The sequence below is a fragment of the Poecilia reticulata genome, chromosome 19, assembly GCF_904066995.2.
Source record: "Poecilia reticulata chromosome 19, P_reticulata-male-v2, whole genome shotgun sequence".
Classification (NCBI taxonomy): Eukaryota; Metazoa; Chordata; class Actinopteri; order Cyprinodontiformes; family Poeciliidae; genus Poecilia; species Poecilia reticulata.
In genome coordinates, this window is record NC_088848.1 from 20,620,383 (window position 1) to 20,646,312 (window position 25,930).

Consider the following 25,930-nt stretch of genomic DNA (forward strand, 5'->3'; position numbering starts at 1 on the left):
TAAATGAGAAAGAATAAATTTTTATTTTATGTTGTTTTTTATTGGATTTTTAAATTTTCTCTGACTTCATTGCAAAAAAGAAAAACAAATTAACACCAACAATAAATAATACATTCAACAATAAAAATAATCCAGATCCAGAGTAAACATTCAAGTGTATTTAGCCTTTATAAAAAGCTACAGTAAAATGTAAACAGCCTTCTCTCCGCTAACATTTCACCTCCTGAGCCGTGTGAGTCTCTGGCGGCTGTCCAAAAGAAACGTCGAAACGTCAACAAAGCAACAACTTGCGCATCGGCGCGCGCGAGTCTCACAAGGTATGAAGCCACGTCACAGATTAGGCTCTGACTGACAGGGCAAGCTAACATTCTCATACGTCTCGTTGGCAGTGTTTTTTTTCTTTTGGAAAAAAAAGAAAAAGAAGAAGCAGACTCGGTTGTCCGGTCAGTGTCCTTTTGAAACGGTGCTGCGCGCGGCAGCAGCATCAGCAGCAACGGCATCGGCGGCGTCTTCAAAGCTCCGTTCTACGTCCGAGCGGCAGCCGGCCGCCCTGCACGCGCCAGGCTCCTTCTTCTTTTAAACGATATTTTTTGTGTGTTAGTTTGCGCAAGCTTGCGCCTCGTGGTCTTTAGCTTTAGCTTATCACGCACCTCTCTTTGTCCTTGCCGTGGCCGCCTCCGATGGCCTTTTCCTTAATGTACATGAGGTCGCTGTGGACGCTCGGCCTCCGCGCGCACGGAGTCACCACGCCGTACGCCTCCCCGATGTCCTTCATCTTCTTGTGCTTGAGCGACTTCCTGTGCAGCATGTCGCAGTACTGCACGGACACCTTCCGGTGCAGGTCGGGGCTCATCTCGTGAGGTAGCTTCGCCAGGGTAAACAGCGTCTGAAACATCTTGTCCACGTTCTCGTTGCGCTTGGCCGAGATCTCGAAGTAGGCGCACTTGTCGTCGCCGGCCACCAGCTGCTCGATCTCCTCCTGCTGCACCTCCCGGTGGAACTCCCGGTCGCCCTTGTTCCCGCAGATCACCAGAGGCACGTCGATGTTCTCCTTGATCTTGTTCTTCAGGCAGGACTTGGTCTCGTAGATCTGCTTCTTGAGCCGCTGCACCTCCTGGAACGACTCGCGGTTGTCCAAGCTGAAGACGAGAATGAACACGTCACCTGGAGAGAAAATTAGGTTTGGGAAAAAAAAGAAAAAAAATAGGATGAGTTGGTTAACTCTTGTTTTTTTTTCTAATGTACTGAATTTGCTGAAAATGCGTTTTGCATTTGCATGAACTCGCAACGCCATGCACCGGGAAAAGCAGCCGTGCGTAAATACGCACGACAGCTGCAAAAACAAAACCAGCGAGTAAAGTACCTGTCAGTATGGAGAGTCTCCTCATCGCGGGGAAAGGGTGATTTCCTGACGTATCCAGTATGTCCAGTTGGTAAACGTCCCCTTTGATGTTGTACAGTTTCCTGTGAAAGTCCTCGATGGTCGGCGTGTACTGCTCCTCGAACCGGCCGTTCAGGAACCGGGACACGATGGCCGTTTTCCCAACTTTGGTGGAGCCCAAAATCACCATCCTGTAGCAGTTCTTAGCGGGGATGTCAAAGTCGCTCTCGGATGGAGACATTTTCTTGATCATGGTTTATTTCCGATGGCTTGGATTGTGCGTAAAAAAAAATTAAAGAAACCGGCGATTTCCGTTTGCGGTTCTGTCTCAACGGCGGTCAGGAGTGAGGTATTTATGCGAGCTGGGGACCACGCCCCCTGTGTGAGCGTCACGGCTCAGTGAGTAGACACACGCTGCTGTGTGTGAAGCAGGAGAGACGAGGGGAGGGTGGGAGTGGACAGAACTCCCACTGGTGCGTCAGTCTGTCAGTTCCAACGACGACGGGACAGGAACGCAAAAAAAAAGAAAGAAAAGAAAAGAAAAGCAAAAAGCAAAAAAACAGGACATAATAATGATGGATGGGTCAGAGGCCCGGCTGATGTGCGTAAACCTGCAGTAGTTCACTAGCTTACTAACAGATTCATGTTCCCAAATGATTAACAAATTATGTTATAAAACTGATTAAAAAAAAAGAAAGAAATGAACATTTGATGAAGAAATATAAATATAATTGATGCAGAATAATGAAAATGCCACGGTGTGTTCCAAAACCAAACACTGATTTATTCATCCACTGTGATTTTACAGCTGCTTGCTGTGACTAAATGGAGGTTAAGAAACACAGAAAGCCCAATAGAGGGCGCTCGAATCTGCGCTTATCAATAATGTGTGGCGCTGCTTGTAAAAGCGCGTGCTTTACCTACTGCGTGCACGTGGCAAAAAGAGAGAGAGAGAGAGAAAAAAGTGGTTTCCATCAGCTTGTTTACCTTCTCTCTCCAGCAGATTATTTCATCTCAGCTGTTTATTCCCCCAGTTAATCACCTGAGCTGAACAGAGGAGATGCTTCAGAGAGGCAGCTGCAGGAAAGCGGGTTAAACAACAGCCAGCCCGCTGCTGACTGCTGCGTGCTTCATGCAGTCACTTATGACGAACGGCGCCAGTAAGCTGGCAGCACACACTGGCACCTGCCGGTTAATGGAATGCGACCCAATATCTGCAGGAATAATGAGATTATAACAGGAATCTGAAAAAGCTGGGTTTTCCACAAGTTAAACTCCCTGACTTTAGAAATAGTTTCAGACATGAAATCCTGAGGTTAAAAAAAGTAGTTTCTTTTGTTTGTTTGTTGTTCTTTTTTTTTTTGCAATTTAATGGTTTGACAAATTCAACTAGTTTCTTGCAATAGAGTTAGAGCCACTGCATTTAGAAAAAAAGAAGTAAATTTCCACCAAAAAAAGAGAAAAAAAATCTGAAATTTTTAGATTATTCTGAGATTTTTCTACAAAAAACTTGGACATTTCTGAGCTCTTAAAGTCAAAAATTTGCAAGAAAAAAAAGTCAGATGTGAGATTAATATGGCATATTTTCTAGAAATAATTTGAACATTTTCTGAGTTTGTGAGTTAAAGTAGACAATTATTTACTTTTGGAAATGTTCTGTTTCCAAAGTTGAAGATATTTTGATTTTAGCCCAGCCCTGTGAGTATGCTTTCCCTGAATTATGCATAAAGGGAAACATGGAGGTGACTGTATAGCGACATATTCTGGCCAGAAACCAGAGCAACATATTTTTAAAAAAATCAAGAGACCGAACAGCTCTGATCTGTGGCAAATTTGGAAATTACTGTTATTGTCAACCGTACAAAATATTGTCCTGTAATTTTTTTGCCAAAAATAATTTTTCTTGTCTGAAACATCTTTTGGAAAGAAAGAAGTGGTGATTTTTTTTTCTTCTTTAAAGCAAAATCACTTTTGTTTTTCAAGAAAAAGGGCTTCAAACGAAGACTTAGCCCTAACTGCAGGAAAAAAAGTAACTTCTATTAAGTATGGACTTGAGGGGGATGAATTCAAAAGCACGCCACACTTTTCAGATTTTCATCTTTGAAAAACTTAACAAAATCAAGAATAACTTTCCTTCCGCTTTTAACTTATGCTGTCAAAAGAAAAATCCCAATAATAAAAATCCCAATACATTGACGTTTGTGGTTACAACATAATAAAATGCAAAGTAAAATGTTTAAGGGGGTAAGACAGCCCTGAACATCCTTAAAGTGTGAAATAAGCTGGCACATTATTGAAGAGGAAAAAAAATGCAGCACAGAAAGAAATGGGACTAAAAGGCTCAGAAAGTAAATTTAAAGCCTATATTTTCCTCCTCTGTTTTCTATTCCGTCTCAAACCACTCAGCTGTTCATATCCACATAACAGCAGGAGGTGGGAAACACGCAGTCATTTGCATCCTCTGCTGCCAACTATCCGCGATTTTGAACAGAAACGAGGCCGACCACGTCTGAGAGGTCCCGATATGTATTCATTTAAAAAAAAAAAAAAAAAAAGCATGCCTGGAAACCAGGCAGCAGTGAGTCAGCGTGCAGCCTGGCCCGGAGAGCGGTGCACACGTCCAGTTCTCTGAATCTATCTGCTCAGATAAGCACCCCGTGCGGTAAACACCCAACCTGAACTGACTGACTACAGCTCTGATGGCGTATGTAGCTTATCTGCTCTGGTGGAGAGGATCTGGGTTTTGTTTTGACTGTCTGAGCCATCATCAGAAACTGCTAATATGGCTATTTGGTGGCAAAGGTCGGCGACGGTGGCGTGTGACTTGTTGATTCGGACACTTGGGAAGGCGCCTGCCCGAGATGTCAACCCAAATCACTCTGACGTTCAACATGCTGCGCTGTTTACACACCTTCAGAAATTGTTTTTTTATTATTACTATTATTATTTTTAAAGATGAATTCTCCTGAGATTGTCGAAATTATCAGATTATTAGTATTATGCTTCATCTACTACTTTAGATGAAGCTCTCAAAATAGATCCATTCTTGTTGGTCCCTGCTTCCAGTAGTCATATTTAATAAATTAGAATATTCTTCCTGATGAGGCTCATTTGTCAATTTAAAAGTACCTTTTGGAAAAAAAAACAAAAACAACCTTTAAGCTGGTATGAAGTGTCAAACCAACATTTCCGTATTATAGAAATGTTTTTTTTTTCTTTTTTACTGCTCTGGTGTGATATTCTAATTTTAATTTTTCCTAAGTAACAGAAATAAAGCCTAGAAAACACCAGCTATCTATATAATCCATTTCATTTGGTGATGCAGAGGAACTGCGAACATCCAGATGAAAACAGATGCTAGGCAGTAGCCCAGGGCGGCATGTCCTGTGGTGGGAGCCCCAAAAATTTAGCATGTCTTCGTAATGAGTATGTTTTACAAACTTTGTGTCTTATATAAAACTCAAAGTCCTGTATAAAGTGTGGGTGTTTTAATACTGTTATATTTTTGTGAATATATTAAATAGTCAAACAGTTCTGAAGTCTTAGTCCGTCTTTTTGGGACCAAACATGGAATCATCTTACATGGGTGTATAGACCTGATGTACTCTAACTTCCATGAGTGAAATGATTTATTTGTTTTTGAATAACTCATTAAGTAAAATAATTACCCTTCGGATAGATTTTTGATCGATGAGACTAAAAGGATATTAATAAATTACTCCGATAAACGTGACTAAGTTGTCAGCTGTTTGATTCATCACTACTTCCTGCTCAGGTCGTCCGTTTTTCTGACAGATTTGGTGTGGAAACTAAACCACACTGACCCTCCGGTGTCCCATGACCCAGCTACCTGTGGGAGTCTGCTGTTTTTCTGAGTCATGACCCAGTTTCCACAGAAAATGTGTGTCTTAGGCCAACTTCACAGCGTGAGACATAATGTGGTCCGCCGTCTCTGTGCAACAGAGGACATCTATACTTTCACTCACGAACCGCTCAGGGAGGCAGAAAGACGTCGGACAGAGCAGCAGAAAATGAAAATCTGCTCATTGGAGATGCGAGTCTAATGGATGCGCTGAAATGGGGTGATTGTCGACGCGGTTTCAGACATTATCAAGCCATTAGTTCCATCGCAACCACATTCAAGGGCTGGGAGAAAATGAAAGTGGGGCGAGGAGGACCGTAACACGGCGGGAAACAGACAAGGCAACTGAGAAAAACAGGAAATCCAGAGGAGAGGAGGAAGAAATATAGCAGAAACAGGTCTGAAGCACTTTAAAAGTAAGAAAGAAAAATGATTTGAAAAGTTTTCAGCTGGGACGACTTTATCTGACGATTTCACCCAAAGCTAAGCTGGCGCTTACACACTGGGTCAACTATGATTCTACAACACGATTAATTAATCATTTGAATGGATATGAACATCTTAAAAAGTTGATCAGTTGGAAAAATAAAACCTTTCATTAACTTTAATGTATAAGCTTGGACTCCCTCAGACTCCTAGATCATCCTTTTCATTTGAATTGTTCACGATGAATATCAAATTATACATAAAAAAGGTGTTTGAATATTTTCGTCTCATTTTCTGTCTAACAAACTCCTGACTCTTTACCAGGGGTATGAATGTGTTGAGAACAAATGCATAAAAAGCAGTTTATGATGTATTTAACAATTTATATCAAATAAATGATCAAACTGATCCGGTGGGAACAGGAAGGGCTGTTCATCAGATTTACTGACATCTAACAAGTAGAGATGTTCTGATCCGATTCCAGGTATCGTTATTTTATTGGTCGTCTTCAAAAGAAGAAGCTCAAATTTCTTGTGTATCATGTGACCTGAATCCTTCAGATTCTTTGCTTATGTCATATGACATATATATACATGCATATATCTTCAACCTCCCAGGAATGTTCTGTGTGGAGCTGAGCAGAAAGCAGCTGAAACACCAGTTGTTAATATTTACCCTGTTCAAAGTGAATATGCTCTCTGTGTGAATCAGGAGAATAAGTTTTACTTTAACTTTTGTCGACCCAAAGTTAACTTGAACTGTATTGAAAATATTTAATGAGCTAAATCATCAACCGCTAACATTAGCCTAGCACTTACACAAGCTGGAAGCACAGTTAGGCAAGTTTCTGTAGAATCATATATATATATATATATATATATATATATATATATATATATATATATATATATATATATGTATGTTTTATAAAACACCAATAAACTTTGGTTTATTGGTGTTATTGGCCTCATCAAAACTTTATAGGTTGGTCAATTAAACCAACCTATAATGACATTACTAACGTAGAGTAATACTAATAGCACACATTGTTGAGAAGTGACTCTTAAGTCAATTTATTTATTTTACCAAAGTCGGAAAGTTTTTGACAGTTTGTGTCCCACCTCCAAATGGAAACACAATTTTAGGGAACCCCAAATGTTTTTTCTGTTAAATTAGTGCTAAGGTGAAAATTTCACCCTTTGCACTGAGATTGGACTTCTTTTCCTGCTGACTGAAAGCTGGAGTCATCTGACCTCAGGACACGTGTCCAGTCTGTCCGTGTGAGGAGCTCAGAAACCCTGGTGACCTTTCTCCATAGAGGTGCCTTTTGTTCCTGGGTTCTGTAAATTTTGATGTTTGTTTGCCTCATTATGTGTGAGATATTTGCCATCAGTTCTCAGAGGCATTCGGTAAGTAATGACAGTGCCTTGTAAAATAGTATTCATTCGGGTGGAATTTCATATTTTGTCACACTACAATCCCAAACACACATATTTCTTTGGAATTTCATTTGATAGAGCAACTCAATGTTGAGTCCTTGCCTTTTTTCCCCTCAAAATATCTCAAGTAGGCCTTCACAATTATGTAAAAACACTGTATTGTGACTAAGCAAGTGCTGTCAATCGATTAAAAAATGTAATTATAATCACACTCTTGCGCTGTGATTAATCACAATTTCTAACTTGATAAGCCTGAATTATAAATATGGATGCAGTTGTGGTTCTTGCAAGAATGACGCCCCAGGCAAGCTCCTTTTTCTGACACACTCCAACAAATTAAAATCCAAGCAATTTTCTGTTTATTTTTGGTGCAGAAAGCAGGGATTTTCTACTTCTTAGGTTGTGACGCCCCTTTCTGATGCCACGCTGGCCCACTGCCAATATCACCCATATCAGAAATTGCCACTTTATGCATGTTTAAAAAAAAACAAAAAAAAAACGTGATTTTATTTTTTTTTTTGTCTTGAACGAAACATGTCTGAAGAGTCTCAGTTTTCCAGGTTTTTATAGTCAGGAAGGTTTAAAGTTAGTCGTTTTGTTTTAAATGTTCATTTAGAAATGTTCCTCTCCATTCATTTCCTATGGAACTTGAGGCGACGATCGCTTGTCCGCGTACAGCTGAGCGACCGGCAGAATTCGTACATGTCAAATTTCACAGACGTGAACACGCGGGCTCACGATGCAACATAAGAAAGTTGAAAAACGTTTCACTTTTCGTTGCCGTCGTGGAAAACGTTCGCCTTTCGCGATCGTTCGTCGATCCCCGTGTATTGGGTTCATAACGCCCTGCTGTTACCTTGGCAACCCTCTGCCAGAAAGAGGCTTTTAGGTCACAATAGTAGTTTGATTAATCTGCGTTATATAATATTATTGCGTTAAAATGTTCAGATTAAGTGTATGCGTTACTGTTCATAGACTAAATGTACCATAAATAAATAAATACATAAATAAATAAAATAAAGCAGGTGAGATTATGAAGAAGGCTGTGTGGGGACCTGCTCACTGTATTCGAGATATTTTCAGAAAAACAAACTGTCACCTGCGGGAGTTAGTAGTGATAAAATAGAAAGGAAATTGAACATTGAAATAAACAGGAAAAACAGTAAGAGATTTTCTTAAAACATTTGTAACCTTTGTTCACTTTGTTCTTGTATATTTTTGTGTGATCTAAAGTAGGCTCCTACTTTCTGATTCCTCACCCAGATTTTTTCCCTCTATGGTAGAAAACGGAATTCTTAAATATTTCCACCTTGGAAAAACATCATTAAAAATGTTCCTGTTTTCCCACCAAAACCTCAGTCCGAATGAGAAGGTGATGTGTAGACAGTCTGGTTCGTCTCCTGGTAAAAAATGTAAGCAGTGTTTAAAATCAATGTAGAATCTAACAGGAAGGAGACAAACAGAGCGTCTTCTTTAGGGTATTTTCCAGACCGTGTGACTCTACTGATTAAAGCAGAATGACGATGTCTTAATGTAGGGTTAGATAAAGAGTGCAGGGGTCAAGGGTCACACACGTTACAGATGTTTACAACCTTTACAAAGTTACATGAGCCATGATTTCCTAGAACATTCTGTTAGGTTTAGAAAAAGAACAAAAAAAATCGTTGTTTTTTTGGACTTTGAGATTGATGCGTGTTTAAAAATAAATTCAGCAACAAGTAAATCCCTGGAAAAACGAATAATTTGGAGAATTCAGCTTTTTTTTTTTTATCTTATCACTTCACTCGACTGCCACAGATCAATCAGAAGCTTTTGTTTTTCAGAAAACTCTTGAGATAGTGGACAAAATTTTCCACAAAAAAATAAAGCTGGTTGGTGAAATCATTCAAAATATATATATTTTTTCCTTGATTCATTGAAATGAAGACCCAACAAGGTTGTATCTGGTTTACCTTGTTCAAGCAAACAGGCCTATTTAAATAAAAATCAATAAGCATCAAAAATCAATCTTTCCTTTTCGCTTGACTGAAGTAAACTATCAAGTCATGGATTTAATACATAACAAAGTTTGTTTCCATTCTGTTTTAACAAGTTTAAAGCATCAGATACTCTATAATAAACATATATCTCCTTGACGACAAAGCAATCTTCAATCATCTTGATCTTCATTCACAAAAGTTCTCGATAACAAAAGTTAGAGAACTTTCCGAGTAGACTTGGTGCTTCATGCACACGTGTTCTTCCGTCTCACACTCTTGTTTTTCCCCGTTCTTCTTTCTGTTTATTTTCCATCAGATAACTGGCAAGAGGGCTGATCCGGGGAGAAACATAACTGTGAAATTCCACTTGACATCGTCCACAGTTGGAACCAAGGGTTCTCTTTGCGTTCTTTACGTGAAAGCGCATCAATCTCCCCCAGTATGTTCTGAGTTTTTCTGCAGAGCCAGTTCTATCCATCATCAACCAAATGAAGGGTGCCAGTCCCATCTGTCAGCCGGTGCTTGAATTAGGACACCTTTTTTACTTCTACGAGAAGAAAATATCATTTTCTCAAGGTACAATACCAAACCCCAGAAGATGCTGCAGGTCCGTATCCGGTTTCTTTAAGAGGCAGTATCATGTATAGTTGAAATCAGATATTTACACATACTGTACAAAAAGACACAAAGACATTTCTTTTTCTTCACTGGCTGAAGTTAAATCAGACTTTTCTTCTTTTAGCATAATTAGAATGACCAAAATCATTTCTATCTGCTCAATGCCAGAAAACTTGGACTATCAGAACCTACCAGAAGTTTGTGGTGAGAAACCCAAAAGGTGCAACCCAGGTCATTCAGTTTAAAAGACTCCCATCCCGGATACAAAAAAATGCATGCAAACTTTCGAGTTCGATGAAAGCTACAAAAAAAAAAAATGTCACTGCCATGTTTGGGTAATTCTAACTAAGCAAAAGCAAGAAATGTTTAGTCTGATGGAAATAAGTGTCTGCTGAGCTCACTATGCAGAATTTTTAAAGTCCAACACAACAATATAACAGATGACTTCCTGAAGGCGGAGTTTCAGAAAGAGTAGGAGCTTCTTAAAGAGACAGAGGCCCAATTTTGAAGCATCAAAGCGCCATGCACATTTTTGGTTTTACAATCTCAGATAATATCTTAATTCTAATGTCATAAATTTATGCCTTTACATTAAAAAAAATAACATTTTCTTCTTTGGAATTCATGATTTTTCTTGTAAATACGTGAAAATAACCTAGAAATATTTGGAGGAAATATATTTTTTCTTCTCTTATCTACAACGGCCCTTATACACCACCATAGGTGAAAGCACCTGAACTTTGCTGGTCCTTGTTAGAGGTGACCTTTTCAAGTTGCTGTTGGAAGTCACTGGAAACAGCCTGAGCGGAAACTGTTGCGTAACGTCAAACATGCCTCTTTTTGATCATCATTTCCCTAAAAATCAGTCTTTTCCTAGAAGCCATTCACTATTAGCCTGCTGTTAAAAAAATGTCCAGGTACTGAGCGATAATGGATTTCATTGTGTCAGCGCTGTGAGGGCGCAGGAGAGGAATATGGAGAGAGGAAATCAAAGAATCACAGAGAGATGTGGCGGTTTTGTCGTCTGGAAGTTTCCTTTTGTGGAGAGCAAGGTGATGTCACCGCGCTGGCATTGTCTCTCTTCTATTGTCGGATGATGTCTGCATTCATAGTGATTTGCTTCAACAAAGCAGCTACAGTGCCTTGGTGAGTATTCATGCCTATGTAGCATTTTACTTGTCAACCTCCTGCCCCCCGCATCGTATCGACCTTAAAAACAGCTGCTTCAGAACCCGGAGAACTTGCATAACCCAAGCATGCCTGGGTTAGAAAGAAAGGAAAAAGAAAGCGGTGGTACGTAACTTTTACAAAAATATATTTTTTTTCATATTTGTTTAAACTGTCACCATGTCGTGACAGTAAAATGTATACAGATAATATACTGTTACAACATACTGATAATTTTAATAAACACAGCTCTGGAAAAAATTAAGAAACCACTTACAATTATCAGTTTCTCTTACTTTACTTGTTATAGGTACTGTAAATGTTTGAGTAAAATGAACATTGTTCTTTTATTCTATGAACTACTGACAGCATGTCCCCGAAGTTCCAAGCAAAAATTTGTGTTTATCTGCAGAAAATGAGAAATGGTCAAAATAACAACAAAGATGCAGCGCTTTCAGACCTCAAATAATGCAAAGAAAACAAGTTGATATTCATTTAGAAACAATACTAATGTTTTAACTCAGGAAGAGTTCAGAAATCAATATTTGGTGGAATCACCAGGAGGTTTTCAATGGGACCCAGTGCAGTGGTCTCTTCATTTTTTCCAGAGTTGTAAGTAAAAGTTATAAAAGTTACATTGTGCAGCTTTAAGCTTCCTGATTCATCTTAAGAAATAAGTTGCATCTGCACACATTTCCCTGCGTTTCCGCTCGAGCGGTCCATTAACGACTACAGCCGGTGTGCGTCCGTCCACGTGCCCGGATGGGAATCCTCAGCCGCCCCACCAGCAGGTGAGGGATGAGATCACTCTTGTTTGCGGCGTTGATTTCTCTGCAGATAGATCTGCTCTGTGAATGGTCTGCAAATACAGGAGAGCAAACATGTAGTAAGACAATAAATGTGGGAAGGGAACGCTGTACCACACAGTACCAGGAGCTTGTATGTGTGTAGCGAACCGTGGCGGAGCTCAGGCGTGCGGGAGTGTATGATAGGAAGATGTGTCTGGGTTTCCCTTGCTGACAGGGACAATATGTGTGCAAGATATCATTTCCGTGGCACGTCGGTGACACACCTGCACCGGACTTCTGAAGAACTTGACACATTTAGAGAATCTGTGGGAGACTCATGGTTTCGTTTGATCTATGGACATATTATCTTGCTATAAATCTTAGGCACTTTTGCTTACATTTGATTATTTTGAAGGGATATTGGATACAACAAAATATGAGGAAACTATATTAGCAAGTAAGAATACCCAGGTACCTCTTAGTTTAGTAAAAGGGAACTCAGGTAATCTGTTCCCAAACAGTGTTAGCTTCTGGTCCACCTAAAAATCTAAATATAGGATTTAGAGACAAAACAGCTTCTTTAGGGTCAGAAATGAAGCTGTTTGAATAAAGAAAATAATTATTACTGGAACATCCTTGCAGCAGCATTCTTTTACGATCTTTGGTAAACTCTTAAAGAAACTAGAACATTTCATGGAAAAGATCAGAAAATCCAATTTCTAAATGAGAATCCAAAAAAACTCCTCAAAGCACATAGTTTGTAGAGTTTTTGATTACTTCAAGAAAAATAAAAACATGGCTTTAGAAATTAAATTGTAACTTTCTGTTAAAGAATCCATGACACTGAGGTTACAAAAAGAGAACATATTCTTCCAGCTGATATTCAGGACTAAATGAGAAAACTGGAAACGTTTCTATGGTCGTGTTGACAAGGCTAAACTGAACTAAACACAAACGTTGACCTACTTTTGCCACCTAGAGACATCTACAGTGGGATTTTATTTTCATAATAATAAATAAAACATTGAGCTGGATTTATTTAAGTTTTTGTACTTTGAAATTCTGAGGTTTAAGACGTCAAGTGATGAATGTGAAAAACTGAATCAAATAATCCGAATTTTCCTTGCCTTTGCTTATTACACCTAATTAGGAGCAAATGTCAGAACAGAAACCAAAAGATGAATAAGTAGGAATAAAAAGTCAATTTTAATAACCACAAAGTGTTTTTATAACCAACATTTCACCTGTCTTCACCTCATTTATACTAAATTTAGGACAGTTGTGAGCTGACTCGGCTGCACAGCATTCACTTCATCACCACCTGTTCTCTGCTGGGTTCCTGCCTGTGATTCTTACCCACTAGAATCACAGTGTGAGGTAATTTTCCCTTAGCCACACACACGCACACACACACACGCACGCACACGCACACACACACGCACGCACGCACGCACACGCACACACGCGCACACACACGCACACACACACACACACACACACACACACACACACACACACACACACACACACACACACACACACACACACACACACACCTTAACTAATAGTACTACTGAGAATCAGTGAGACACACGTTAGACAAATATAGTACACGGCTCCCGTAATCAGCGCAGCGTGTGGTTAAATCTTTAGCTCCCCAGTGGACGATAAATGACACCATGGCTGACCGGCGTCGCAGTCGTGACCCGCTCCTGTTGCCCAGTATTATAATCTTCTTATACATAGATTGCTTTAATCGGCACAAAAGCTGGCATAGCGTTCAATTTGAGATTCAATGTTAGTTTTCCTACACTTGTCCGTCAGCCTTGAACGCCTCATCTTGGGGAAGCTGATTGAACACCTTCCTGCCATTGCTGCCTGATCTTCAGAGGACGTGAGTTAAACAAACAAGACGACCCTGAAGAGGAAGGAAACAGGCTAAATGAGTTTATCTGACAGAAGAAGCTGAGCCAAAGCAGGGTCATCAGTGACCTTACTCACATCAACAAACGATAGCAGAATGGCTCAAAAAGAAAAGAATCAAGTTATTGCAGCAGTCCAGTCAAAGTCCAGATCCTAACCTCAGTTGAAATGCTTGGTTGGGCCTTCAGGAGAGATTGAGGATCATCTGCAAACCTCAATAAACCAAAATCATTCTGCCAAAGTAATGTGGGAAGATGTGCAGGTCAGACTTAGTCAGGCAGAGCAACTAGGTTTACACACCAAACCTGACTTGGATCTAGACCCATTTCAAATCTGTCTACACTAAGTTTTTCAAGTTGCTTTCTTTATATCACGACTGTGTCTGCATTATATCTCAGTTTGTGATTTACATCAAACACCTGGATGTGATGTGTCTATATGTTACCTGCTGAGTGGCAGAAACTCATTGTATTTCTCCTTATGTAAAGGTTCCTATTTTAACCTTTTTTATATCTGTGAGCTCAGATGTTCAGAAGTAGGTCAGAGCAGATTTAGGTCACATTGCACAACCAGTGACATAAAATGTACTAACTAGAAAACTTTTAACATTCGCAAAAAGAGCCTCTAAAGAAAGATGAGAGGAAAGCATCGAGGCAGATTTCTAAAGCGAGCCGCTCTGCTTCACATATCTTTGTCTCTGCTGACAGATTGCGAATGAATTGAGTGAAATTTGGATTGAAACGCAGTTCATTAACAGCTGCTGCTTTTTAACAACTAAGAGCTCCTTTAATTAAACTCCTAATTTTATTTTGATACAACATCAGTTAATAAAAACTGCTACTTATGTAATCAGAAAACATTGTCACTGGAGAGAATTAAGGTCAAAACTCAACGTAATTTTACAGTTTCAGTAAGATTTTATGTTACTGATTTTGTCCACAAGTCAAATTCTACACTGTTTAAACGGAAATAGATTTTTGTTATCCAATAATGTTGCACGGAAACTGCAGGAGTTCAGTCAAGAGGATTAATGGTGTTTAAAAATTCCATTCTGAAAATAGAAAGCCCGTTTTTACTCCGCTGAATGCTGATCTGTGAAGAGTTATTTAGTCGCAGAACTACTTTGGAAACTATTTTGGTTTAAGGACTTCAGCATGTTTTTAGATCTGTGAATAAATTTACTCTGCAACAAACAAGAAAAAATATTTTATTAGGATGAAAGATTAAAAACAGTTGAATATATTTGGTTTTAGATGCAGTTTGTGATAAAGGGAAAAGAACAATTGACACTAAGGTTAGAAAAACAGAACATATTCTTCCAGCTGACATTCAGTGTTGGTTGATAAGGTCACGCTGAACTAAACACAAACATTGACCTACTTTTGCCATCCACATACATACAGAAATGTTTGTTCTTTAACTTCCTGAAGTATAAAAACATATTTTTTAAATCCAATATTTGACCTAACCTCACCTCTTTTCTACTAGATTTATGACGGTTGTCAGCTGACTGGGCTGGACGGCATTCACTTCATCACCACCTGTTCTCTGCTGGGTTCCTGACTCTCTCACACTGGTGATTCTTACCAACTCAAATGAGGCACACACACATGCACACGCACGCACACACACTAATAGTACTAGTGATAATCAGTGAGACACACAGAGTACAGATATAGCACACAGCTCCTGTAATCATCGCAGCGTGTGGTTAAATCTGGTACCTGCACATCTCAAGTTTGAATGTAGCAGCAAATAATACTGAAAATTAAACTCTTTCTTAAATCTTGGGTTTGAGTTATAAAGAATTTAAATTAGCCACGGGGTAAAAGCGGAGTGTACAAAAAGGGAGCAAAACCTTGCACAGATTTCCTCTTGTGAGTTAATTTGAGTCCCTTAAATCTCTGTAAACTGCAAACTTCATTGTGTTTTACTGAGGTTATTTATTTGTTTTGAAAAAAGTCCTAGGGGCGTAGATGCTTTTGCGAGACTGAAAACATGCAGTCTGTGTTCGAATCGACGGATACAGCCTCTTCTCAAAAACCCTCAGTAACCTAAAGCAACACTTTCAGTACAGCAGGGAATTTTCTTCAGCCAACAGAAAATTTAGAAGCCTGCCAAACCACGTCAGTCCTTGAGATGTCTCCGTCTTACTGACAGAACCAAAATAAAAAACAAATAAAAACCTACAGCAAGCCTTACATACACCCACACCCATACACAGCCACTCAAACCACTTCTAGAAATATTGTCTGGCTGGTTTGTTTCAGTTTTGTTGAGACAAACTTTAAAATGATTTCAAAATACTTATGAGTCATATGTTAGAACAATAGAACATTGTTTTTTTTTCCACCTGTATTTTTATGGTGAAAGTCATTCTTGTTTTCAAACTCACTTTATCGGCGTGGGTTGAGTGATGTGTTGGGAGAGGTTAGTGTGCCAGGTGCTTACTTTAAACTTTCAATTCATTGTCCAAAACCAAAATGAACACATGCGGACACCCAATAAAGCTTGGTATGACATTCAGCTGGGTTTTTTTCCCTCCACATCTCCTGAAACGGCTAAACAGGTGGATGCCGATGTTATACCAGAAAATGCACCAACGATGTTGCTTTTTCAAAATAAAGTAAATTTTAACGTTTCATGACATTTAAATTAATTTCAAGACTCTTATTATGAAGAGTATAGGAACACAAATATAGGCTATTCTGCCCTTATGGATCAGGCACATTGTAACGAAACCCCACCTGGAATTTTGTCTTCCAATATCAGAACCGATAGAAATATTAATAACTCTAATACATTTGTGAGAAATGACAACAAGGCTTTTGAGACTTACCCTTCGAATCTTATGGCCACTTTATAAGCCAGGGCCACTATGGCAGTAAGAACCAACCCAACAGGACTGGCACCACTGCAGACAGAACCAGAGAGAAAAACAGAAGATGGATAAGAGGGCATGACGACATCCCTGAGACAAAATGAGATCACTATTTAACTTCAATTGAGCACATAGGCAAGAAAAGACCAAGAACTACCTGTCCTACATATTGCAGATGAGAAATGTGACACAGATTTAGATGGAACGACGAGGTCTTTATGTGTATGAGGAAGTGATCAGAATACAGCTGGGTAAAAAAAAAAAAAAAAAGATTCATTCAGTGACAACAAAAAAATCTATAACTCATAATAGACAGGTGTGTCTGAAGTGCCAAAACCATTAGTTATGAAACAGCGTTATATGAGCCAAAGTAAATAGCTTTTTGTGGAGAGAGGTGATGTAATTTGAAAAGCATAGTTTTTGAATAAATGAAAAAAAAGAAAAGTATGCTTCATATTTTGTAAAATTATTTTCACCCAAAATTTCAGGAACTATTTTGAGCAACCAGGTGGCCATTGAAAAATCATGGAGCAAGAAGTGATTTGCCAGTGAAAGGAATAGTTTCTGTTCTTTTTAAAGATCAAGTTTTTTAAAGAGTTTGTGATCTGTAATGAAAACACATTCACAGAATTATCACTTTTTTATCACTAAAGATTATTATTTTTTCCTGGAGTGTAGAGACAAAGCTACCTTGGTTCTTTAAAAGCTTCTCTGGGTTCTTTAGTGACTTTTTGGATGAGCTGTTTTATCACTCTTGGGTTGATTTTTGAGTCATCTGGCCACTTCTAGGGAGGTTCACCAATGTTCCATCTCATATGGGGTCTGACGTCGTCAACATCTGACGAAGTTACGTTTTGCTTCTTTTGTGACATTTTTAAATTTAACTCACAATTTGCATGACAGTTGAATTCTTTTTACAAGAAAGTAATTTAAGACTGGAGCTTTTTGAATATGGCTGAAATTGGCTTACTCTTCATGGGTTAGATGCTAGCGTTAGCCTTAACAGAAAACGTGAAGGCTCTTGCTGGCTGTCTTAGCTGGTCACCAGTTTAGCAGATTTTAAGTAGGTTACAGGTCAGCCAACTCACTACAGGCACGAGGTCAGCATGGTAGCTTGTTTCACAGATAAATTGTACAAGCAGAACGACTTCGAAAGTTGCTTTAGTGTGGGTAAAGGTCATAATAACAAAGCAATCTTTGCAGAAACCCCTAACCCTAAATCAGCAAACCAAAAATACAATTACTCCTTGTCTAACACAAACATTAAGATGTCCACAGCCAACGCGTGTGACAGAAGATCAGGCTGAATGCTGAGGGAGATGAGTGGCTCTGCTGCTCTGCAGCGTTGCTATCTACGTTCCCTGAATCTGCAACTGTCATCAGTCAGCTGCGGCACACATCGCTGTCATGTGTCCGCTTCTCAGATTATAAAGATTAACATAAACAAAGGCTATTAAGGCTCGTGGTGTATGGATTTTGAGGAGGACAAGGAACACTGATCAGCCTGCCTGTCAATACCCCCAAAGTTCACCTTTACATTGAGATGATAAACTCTACATCAAGTTGCTGTTATTCCCTTTAGTTTGAAGCGGAATTGGCGGTAAAGTACCTGCTGATTAAGACTCATGTAATAGAACCCAAAAGGGGTCTACCCAACATGGGATGCACGGATGCAGCCGTGTAACGTTCTGTAGCTCTGTCACTTTCCCCTCAACCAGCAGTGTAGAATGCCTAGACAGACGTGCAGGAACTAAAGGAATTTGAAGGTGCATTGAGAAGAACCTTAGTGTTCCCTTAGTAAAATTTGGGAAAACCATTAGATTTCTGCGAATGCAAACAAATAATCTAACACAGGCTGCAGGGCTTTGGTGAGCTAGGCATAGCATATTTGCTTGAAATTACACTTTGATTGGGCTGCCATCTTTATTCATTTAACAATCACTGGAAAAACACAAAATCTTACCAAGTATTTTTGGTCTAGTTTCTAGTGCAAATATCTTATTACAATTGAAATAAGACCAACTAACTTAAAAGTAACTTTTCAACAAGATATAGAGGCTCGTTCTAAGTCAATAATTCCTTAATATTAATGAAAATGTACTTGTTCTACTGGCAGATGAATTAACTTATAACCTAAAATGTCTTGTAAGTTAAATAATCTGCCATTGGAACAAATAGTTTTTCATCAATATCAATATTAAGGAATTATTGACTAAAACAAGCCTCTACAGCTTGCTAAAAAGCTACTTGTAATTAGGTATTTCAAGTTTGCCAAGATATTTGCACTAGAAACTAGACCAAAAATACTTGGTAAGATTTTGTGTTTTTGCTCAACAAGACACAAGGTTTACTTCCAGTTAACAGTGGATTACATCAAATCTTCAAGTCAATCTAATCAATCCCAAGCAAGACTGAAGTGACTGTGAAGAGAATTAACTCCCCTTTGAAAAGAAGAAACTTCCAGGTTTGAGATGATCTGCATAAACTGCCACCAATTTACCAGGGTTGAGTTTATCAGCAATAGCACTAAACTGAAAGAGGACGTGAATTTAATGTCTGTGTCATTTAAATGTTTTCATTGAAAAAAAAAAAAAGCTCTGACTTGTCCCTACACCTGTACAGATAAGATCGACAATGTTGTGTAAATCTAAATACATAAGCCCTGTGACATACAGGTGATGGGTCAATGAATTAGGACTTTGACTATCTGCCTTGTCTCTGTGCTGTGAAACACAAAGATAATTTTTTACCCCATGAAACATACACTCCGGAAAACTCTAGACTACCAATGAACACATTGATACAATACATTTGCATTTAAGGTGTTTTCACATGACTTTGATTTCTCTGTCAGCGATGGAACAGCTGCGATTACATTCCTGTCACGGCTTCAATCAGCTTCAGATGTTATGCACAACATTCGCCTCCCACTTATTCAGACGGACCAATCTGACGCCATGACTCAGCGGACCTCGTTTCACGGTTTCTTTGTGCTACTGACCCACTTCCATACCCTCGTTACTACAAATATGACCAAACCTGGTCACCGCCGGTTGACTTGATTGTGCCACGTTATGTCCATTTGAGAGAAACACTCCCTCAATTTACGCTTCAGCTTGGAAAGCGGCGAGGAACTGACAATGGGGAAGTACTATTTAAAAGTTGCCCCTTTCATTTTCTTTCACGCTGTGTGACTCAGAGTGATTCTCAGTACAAGCTCGTTATCACCTTATAATGATAAGAAACAGCAGCTGAGCTCCCGTTTTGGGGACAGGCAAATTAACAAAATGTGACATCAGAATTGTATTATTCTCCCATTGATTTGTATGTTATTTTTGGTATAAGTAATCTCATGTAACTATTTTATGAAAAAGAATGTCTTAGAGCATAAATGAACATACTGTCATCACCATCCTAAAATAATGGTGTTATTTTTAGCCAATAGTAATTTTTTTTCTTGTCTAAAATAATTTTTTAGAAAAACAGAGGTGGTGATTTCCCCCCCCCCAAAATCACATTGTTGGCAAAAAAAAAAAAAAAGACTTAGGCCATTATTTTAAGAATGTGACGATACATAGTGTCTGAATACGTCAAGCAGTCGATGATCATAACATTTCTGTTTGTATTTCAGAATTTTTGCCCGTGCAGCCGACTACAGCTGGACAAGCATAAGCTGGATAAGAATCAAGCAAAACTATAGCGGTACAAAATAGCAAATGGAGCAAAATAATCTTTACTCTTTGCTTGTTACTTTAGTTATCGGGAAGCAAATGGCAAATTTCCAAATTTAATGACCTCGAGATCTACCACCAACAAGAAAAACAACTACGGTATACCCGGAGGGACATTTCAATACCAAAAAGGGCAATTGCCATTGATGTCAAAATGACAGTGATTTACTAGCGCTGATCAATACTATCAATACTACAAAGCACTCCTTTTTCACCAGCCAATCAGATTCCCAATCAAGCCAGCGCTTCTATAGTTGCGCACCAACATGGTAGCCCAGAGTTTGAGGGCATGATGTGGCCCAGGGCGCAGAGTGATCTTCTCAGACTGGGAGAATCTTTGTTCCGTCTGTCTCAAAGACCCCATGCCCCACCACATGATGAATGTCTCTGATATAACTGACCACAGTTGTAATGCACTCGGCGAAGACGGTTTTAACAAAACAAACCTTTCAAAATGGAGCAAAGTAGAGTGAAGGGTAGGGAAAGGTGCACAACAACTAAAAACCGAGGTGATTTTAGAATTTACACACCATCACTCAACATCACTCTATAAACTATAGAGCTAGATTCATAAATGAATACATAAAATATCCTCTTTTATATATACATGCTTCATTTGCCTCTATATACCAGAACTCTCATTTATGTGACCTCCAGAATCCATTATTCATTCGTCCATCGTCTGTACCTGCTTGTTCATGCAGATGTAGACGACAGTCATTGGGTAATGTTCACTAGTCTATCACAGGGCAACCCAGATATTAAAGTAAATATTTTGGAAAACTGAGTAATTCTAGACTTCATTGTATGAACTATAAGCTAATTTAGAATGTACTTCATTGTGTTATAGCTTCTGAGAGTCTCCTGTAAATTGGGCTTTTAAAAACAGATCTTTTTAATTAGATGCATTTTGTCCTCTGTGATAAAATGTCTGTTTGACATCATAAAGTAAGGCTTCACCAGATGCAAAGTGTCACCACAAAACAGACCAATTACAAAACGCTTCTCTTTGCAAATTAAGTATTTTAACTTATATTTTCCAACATTTGGAAAATAAAATTAGATTGTTGCAAATATAGTTCTGCAAATTATTGCTTACTGGAAATGTTGGTACTAAAAGCTGTTGGTTAAAAAATAAAGCTCTATTTCACCAGTTTGTTGACATGATCTTTTTTTGGCTCCAGTGGCCTTTATTTGATAGTTAATTGACAGAAAAGTGGGTAATGAGAGAAGGGGGAAGACATGCAGCACAGGTCGCCAAGGCCAGGAATCGAACCTGCAACAGCTGTGTCGAGGACTAAGGCCTCCATATGTGGGTTGTGCTTAACCCCTGCACCACCACAGCACACCAAACACCATTTATGGCCATATCAGAAACGTGAATACAAAGGTTCCTACTCGGGACTTTAGTATGTTTATAAAGAAAAAAAAAGTGATTAATCGCTTTTATATTTTTTGTCCCTTAAAATCTATGTAATTAATGGAAACTAACACGTTCAAGTTCTGGCACTAGCATACACCAATATTGTCATGTACTGCAGGTGTTCTTCCTCTGTTCTGTTTAGTTGATCATGTATCTACTGTCTGCTGGTGATGCCTTCCATAAATTCAAGATCAAATGTAATTTTGACACAAATGATATCCAACTTTACATTTTCTAGCCCTCTTACCTAAAAAGCCTAAAAAAGTTTCCACTCCCATGGCAGATTCCCCCTTTCACTGTTTTTATAAATTAAATCTTTGGCCATATCCTCCTGACTCCCAGGAAAAAAAATATTGCCCAATCACCTTTTTTTTTTTTTTGAAATCCCACAGTCTTTGTAAGGTAATAAAAGGTTTTATGCACTTACTTTGTCTCTTCCCATAAAATGTGTTATTACTGATAAATGCCATTTTTATGAATTAGAAAAAGGTACGTACAGAAGTCCCACCCCTTCACATGTGGTGTCATTGAAAAGCCCTAAATGTCCTCTCTAGATACCAAAAGGAATTAATTCAGTAGAATGCAGGGGGTGGGAGATATTCAAGTTTAGAAATGTCCTCTACAGAGTCAGGAGTATATTGCTTAGCATTTTGGGAAATATTTGCAAAATAAAAACTAGCTATTATTGTTAAATGGAGTTACTGTGTTAAATCAAATTAAATTATTGTTATTCAATTCATTGTTCTATGTCGACTCAAATTAAAGTTTTGGTTCGACTATGCAAGCAATGAAAAAGAACAGTTTTGAGGGTTTTAATACATTTTACAACAATGATACTAAGTGTGAAGGGAACTGCATTTAAAACTGACCAAGCAAGACAAAGAAGAGAGACATTGAAAATAGCAAAATTAAGTAGAGGTGTAAGAAAGCGTCCCTAATCCAGACGAGTCTTAACAGCAATGAGGATAAAAAAAAGTGATGAAGAAAAGAGGAGGGTGGGGTAAAGAAGACTCGGAGCTCTTATTAGTCTGGTCATCAACTCCATAAAAGCTTGCCTAGCAACCACACACGCTAATCTCCCAGCCATGTTGCCACAGTTGCCATGGAGACTGGGGGCACACGTAAAACTTATTTTACCTTGCTGCGTTTTTCAGCCGTGACTTGCAACTCGGAGAACAACAACATGTTCCATTTTTAGGTCGGGGGGTTCATTAATTATGCGTGCACTCTCCTCATTTAGAGCACCGTTTGACGTACGCTGGTGCCGTTCTGCTCGGCCAACGCATCAATTCTGCTGGAGTTTTATCGTCTCGGGTGACAAACTTTCAAGATGGTGATTAGCAGTGAACTGTTCGCAACAAGTCCGTCAGTAGAAAACGGGCAACATTTACTCACATGAGCGCGAGGCCGAGGTAGTTGGCTGTGCTGCCCCAGTACATCGGGTTCTCTACGATGCTGAAGGGGAAACCGGTCACCTTCTCATCCATCAGTATGCCAAAGTAGTCGCCTATATAAAAAAACACAGAAACATTGGGTTAAAGAGTTTCTTTAAAACAAACAAAATTAGAGAAACAGCTAAATGACAACAAAGTTCGACTGGATTTTAACGTACTTTTTGATTTTTTTTGACTGAACGTTGAATTCCGTCAAATGTAATTTTAATGGCCATGATAACGTAAAAACAGTTTTGCATTTATTACGCTAGCAGCACTCTGGAAACATTATTTTCTCCTATGCGTTTGTCAGCTGGAAAGTGTTCAGCAGGAAGGCTTCTAAAAAGGCAGCTACTCCAGTAGGAGACATATCTGCTGCCAACCTGAACAGGCTTTCAAAGAAGTTCAAAAGAAGGCAGTAAAGCTGCTACGTTTTATCCTTTTGCGTTTTCTTCTTCTAAAGGTTACAGAAAGTGCTGCACTTTAAAAATGTGGCTCATCTTTGGAAATTTCACGTAAGTCTTACTGTAAGACGTTTTCGTACAATAGGCCTGGAAAATATGTTATTCAAAATCACTTTCAGACACAGCCTATCTTAAAGGTGTGGCTCTAACCCTTAAACTGCATCCTGGTTACATTTTTATTAAAAAACAAAACACTAATCTGCCATGTTTTGCTTCTCATCTGATATTTTACACAATTCGTTTGTTGCCAATCATTGAAAGTCAAAATAAAGTAAAAGAATGAAAAGCTTTCACAGCAGAGATTGTATTTCTAAGTCAGTCATGTGAAGATAAAGTTATTCAAGATATTTATTTGCTGTTAGCATCATTGGACGTGAGGTCAGTTGAACTAGAACACTCCTCACTGTGGCTCGCACACCCACCACATTTTGCTTTGCAATGAGTGCCCAGTGTTGTGCCCAGGCAAACACAAATGTTATCTGACCCAGTTGGTGTGATGAGGGCAACAAGATGTGCACATTTGAATATTTCTCTTATGCCTCCCCTGCCCACCTACGTAGAAATATTCATACACATAAACACACATGCAGCAGGTAAAAAGCCACTGAATTACGCATTTGTTGCTGCTGGCCCTGTTTTCTGTCAAATGGAGGCCGGTAATGTCCGAATTACATAACGCCTTTTCATTATGTATGCTCTTTTTTAACAGTGTGCAAAAGAAAGGTGATTATATAAGCTTAACTGTTTGGCATTCAGCGGACGCCCAGACTCACCTGGCTTTCCCACAATATAGCCAGCCTCGATTTTTCTGACCCGAAAAGTGACGACTGGCATTTCATTCAGATCTGGGAGCCATATATATATATATATATATATATATATATATATATATATATATATATATATATATATATATATATATATAAAGCTGCCAATAAAGCAGCATCCTGACTTAATTTAAACTGGAAAGTTGTCTTTGCTCCTGTGCCGTGCAGTTTAAATCGTCAGGCCACTCGTTTACCGAAGAACATGTCCTGAATGTCCTATGCTTAAATGTCGCAGGAGCTGAAAAGAAAGACGAAGTGCGCGCTCACACCGAGCAGAACCGAACGGTGGATTGGTAATCTGGTAAATGGAAGCCCATTTCTTGACGGCTATTAGAGGGAACGGGCTGACAACCTGTGATGATCAGACACTTGATTACCTTGTATCAAATGTAGCTGCACGAGCATGTGAAGTCAAAAGGAGCACAAAAGAATATTTTGCATCATTAGAATATAATGGACATAACCCATAAAGCACTCCGTCATGTGTTGTCTCGCAATACTGGGTTTAACGTCACAATTCTTAAATTAAAGTTTCCAGACTTTAATTTGAGAATTGTTACCTTTTATCCATCTCAGAATTATGACTTCTTTCTCACAATTCTGATTTTTTTCTTCACAAAATTCTGAGACTTTTATTTCCGAATTCTGACTTTATTATCAAATTTCAGATTTTTATATTAGAATTGTGATTTTTTTTCTTCAGAATTTGTACTTCATTCCATCTCAGGATTCAGACTTTTTCCACACATTTCAGGGGTTAAAGTCAGACTTATCTCTGAATTCAGACTTTAATCTCAGTTCTCAATTCTGAGATGTTAATCTCAGAATTCAGACTGTTCACACAATTTTGGGATTTATATCGGACTTTAATCTGAGACTTCTGATTTCATTTTTTCATCTCGTAGTTCGGGCTTTCTCCTCACATAAGATTTTAAAAAGAGAAAAAAAAATATTTCATGTTCATTTTGCCAACAGACAGATACCTTTGTGTTTATCTTTTCAAGTGAAATTCTCTTCAGAATTTCTGAATTTGCTGCACAAGTTGCAGGCTTGTGTGTTTTTAACCACCATTGGCTGAAGCAGTGGAGTTTAGTACCATGACCTATAGATAAAAAATTCATTGTTGGTGTGTTATTGTTTCTATTGTGACTTGCTGTAAAATGAATTGCCCGTCAGAGAATGAAAGAATCTGAATCATCGCCTATTAATACTGTTTATTCTGACTTTCCTCAGTTTTTTGGAAACCCGTTGGTCTTTAGTTCTCTTTATGCAAACCTCTGGTTTCAGCCCTACCTTGTCTGTTATACTTTGACTTGGCACATGTGTGTTTCTGTAATTACAGAGCCTTTTTATCCTTGAATGACTCATCACTTGGAGTACAAGACATCATGCTTCTAGCTAAAAAGCTGGACCAGTTGTCTTTCCACATGCGCCACCTTTTACTGGGGCGTAATTTTCTACTCCTAAAACCTCCATAATTACACCAGAATAAATACAAGCTTTTTATAAAACTGCTTCCTGCTGTTTTTTCATTCACAATCACCTGCACTTGTTTCTACATCTTTAAATTGATCGCTGCAGTGTATAA

General features: G+C 38.7%; 2 protein-coding genes across 4 annotated transcripts in view; both read right to left on the reverse strand.

Annotated features, from left to right (window-relative positions):
• Positions 1–1,901, reverse strand: rasd1 (RAS, dexamethasone-induced 1). Of its 2 annotated transcripts, none has more exons than XM_081600821.1 (2): positions 1,364–1,901; positions 1–1,090 (listed from the first exon to the last, which is right to left on the reverse strand). In XM_081600821.1, exons 1-2 carry the CDS (start codon positions 1,632–1,634, stop codon positions 693–695), a joined length of 669 nt encoding a protein of 222 aa, XP_081456947.1. In that variant the 5' UTR covers positions 1,635–1,901; the 3' UTR covers positions 1–692. The 2 variants fall into 2 exon arrangements, with proteins under 2 accessions (XP_081456947.1, XP_008436187.1); XM_008437965.3 differs by having other exon boundaries at positions 1–1,164; positions 1,364–1,896.
• Positions 1,902–9,117: 7,216 nt separating this feature from the next.
• Positions 9,118–25,930, reverse strand: part of pemt (phosphatidylethanolamine N-methyltransferase) — a 67,302-nt gene continuing 50,489 nt past the window's right edge. Inside the window, exons 5-8 of one of the 2 annotated variants that reach the window (XR_001777610.2) lie at positions 23,014–23,125; positions 16,423–16,497; positions 13,472–13,578; positions 9,118–11,731 (exon numbers count right to left, since the gene is read on the reverse strand). Coding sequence is in view for 1 of the 2 variants with exons in the window: in XM_008437962.3 (XP_008436184.1) it covers positions 11,677–11,731; positions 16,423–16,497; positions 23,014–23,125 (242 nt within the window). In the remaining variant the exon portion in view is untranslated. The remainder of the gene's footprint in view (positions 11,732–13,471; positions 13,579–16,422; positions 16,498–23,013; positions 23,126–25,930) is intronic. The other variant, XM_008437962.3, reaches the window with a different exon arrangement.

Bases quoted from the DNA above. Each gene is read 5' to 3' on its own strand.
- rasd1 (XM_008437965.3), bottom strand. From the start codon at position 1,634: ATGATCAAGAAAATGTCTCCATCCGAGAGCGACTTTGACATCCCCGCT. The intron at 1,165-1,363 runs GTACTTTACTCG...TTTTCTCTCCAG, and splicing joins GAGACTCTCCATACTGACAG to GTGACGTGTTCATTCTCGTC.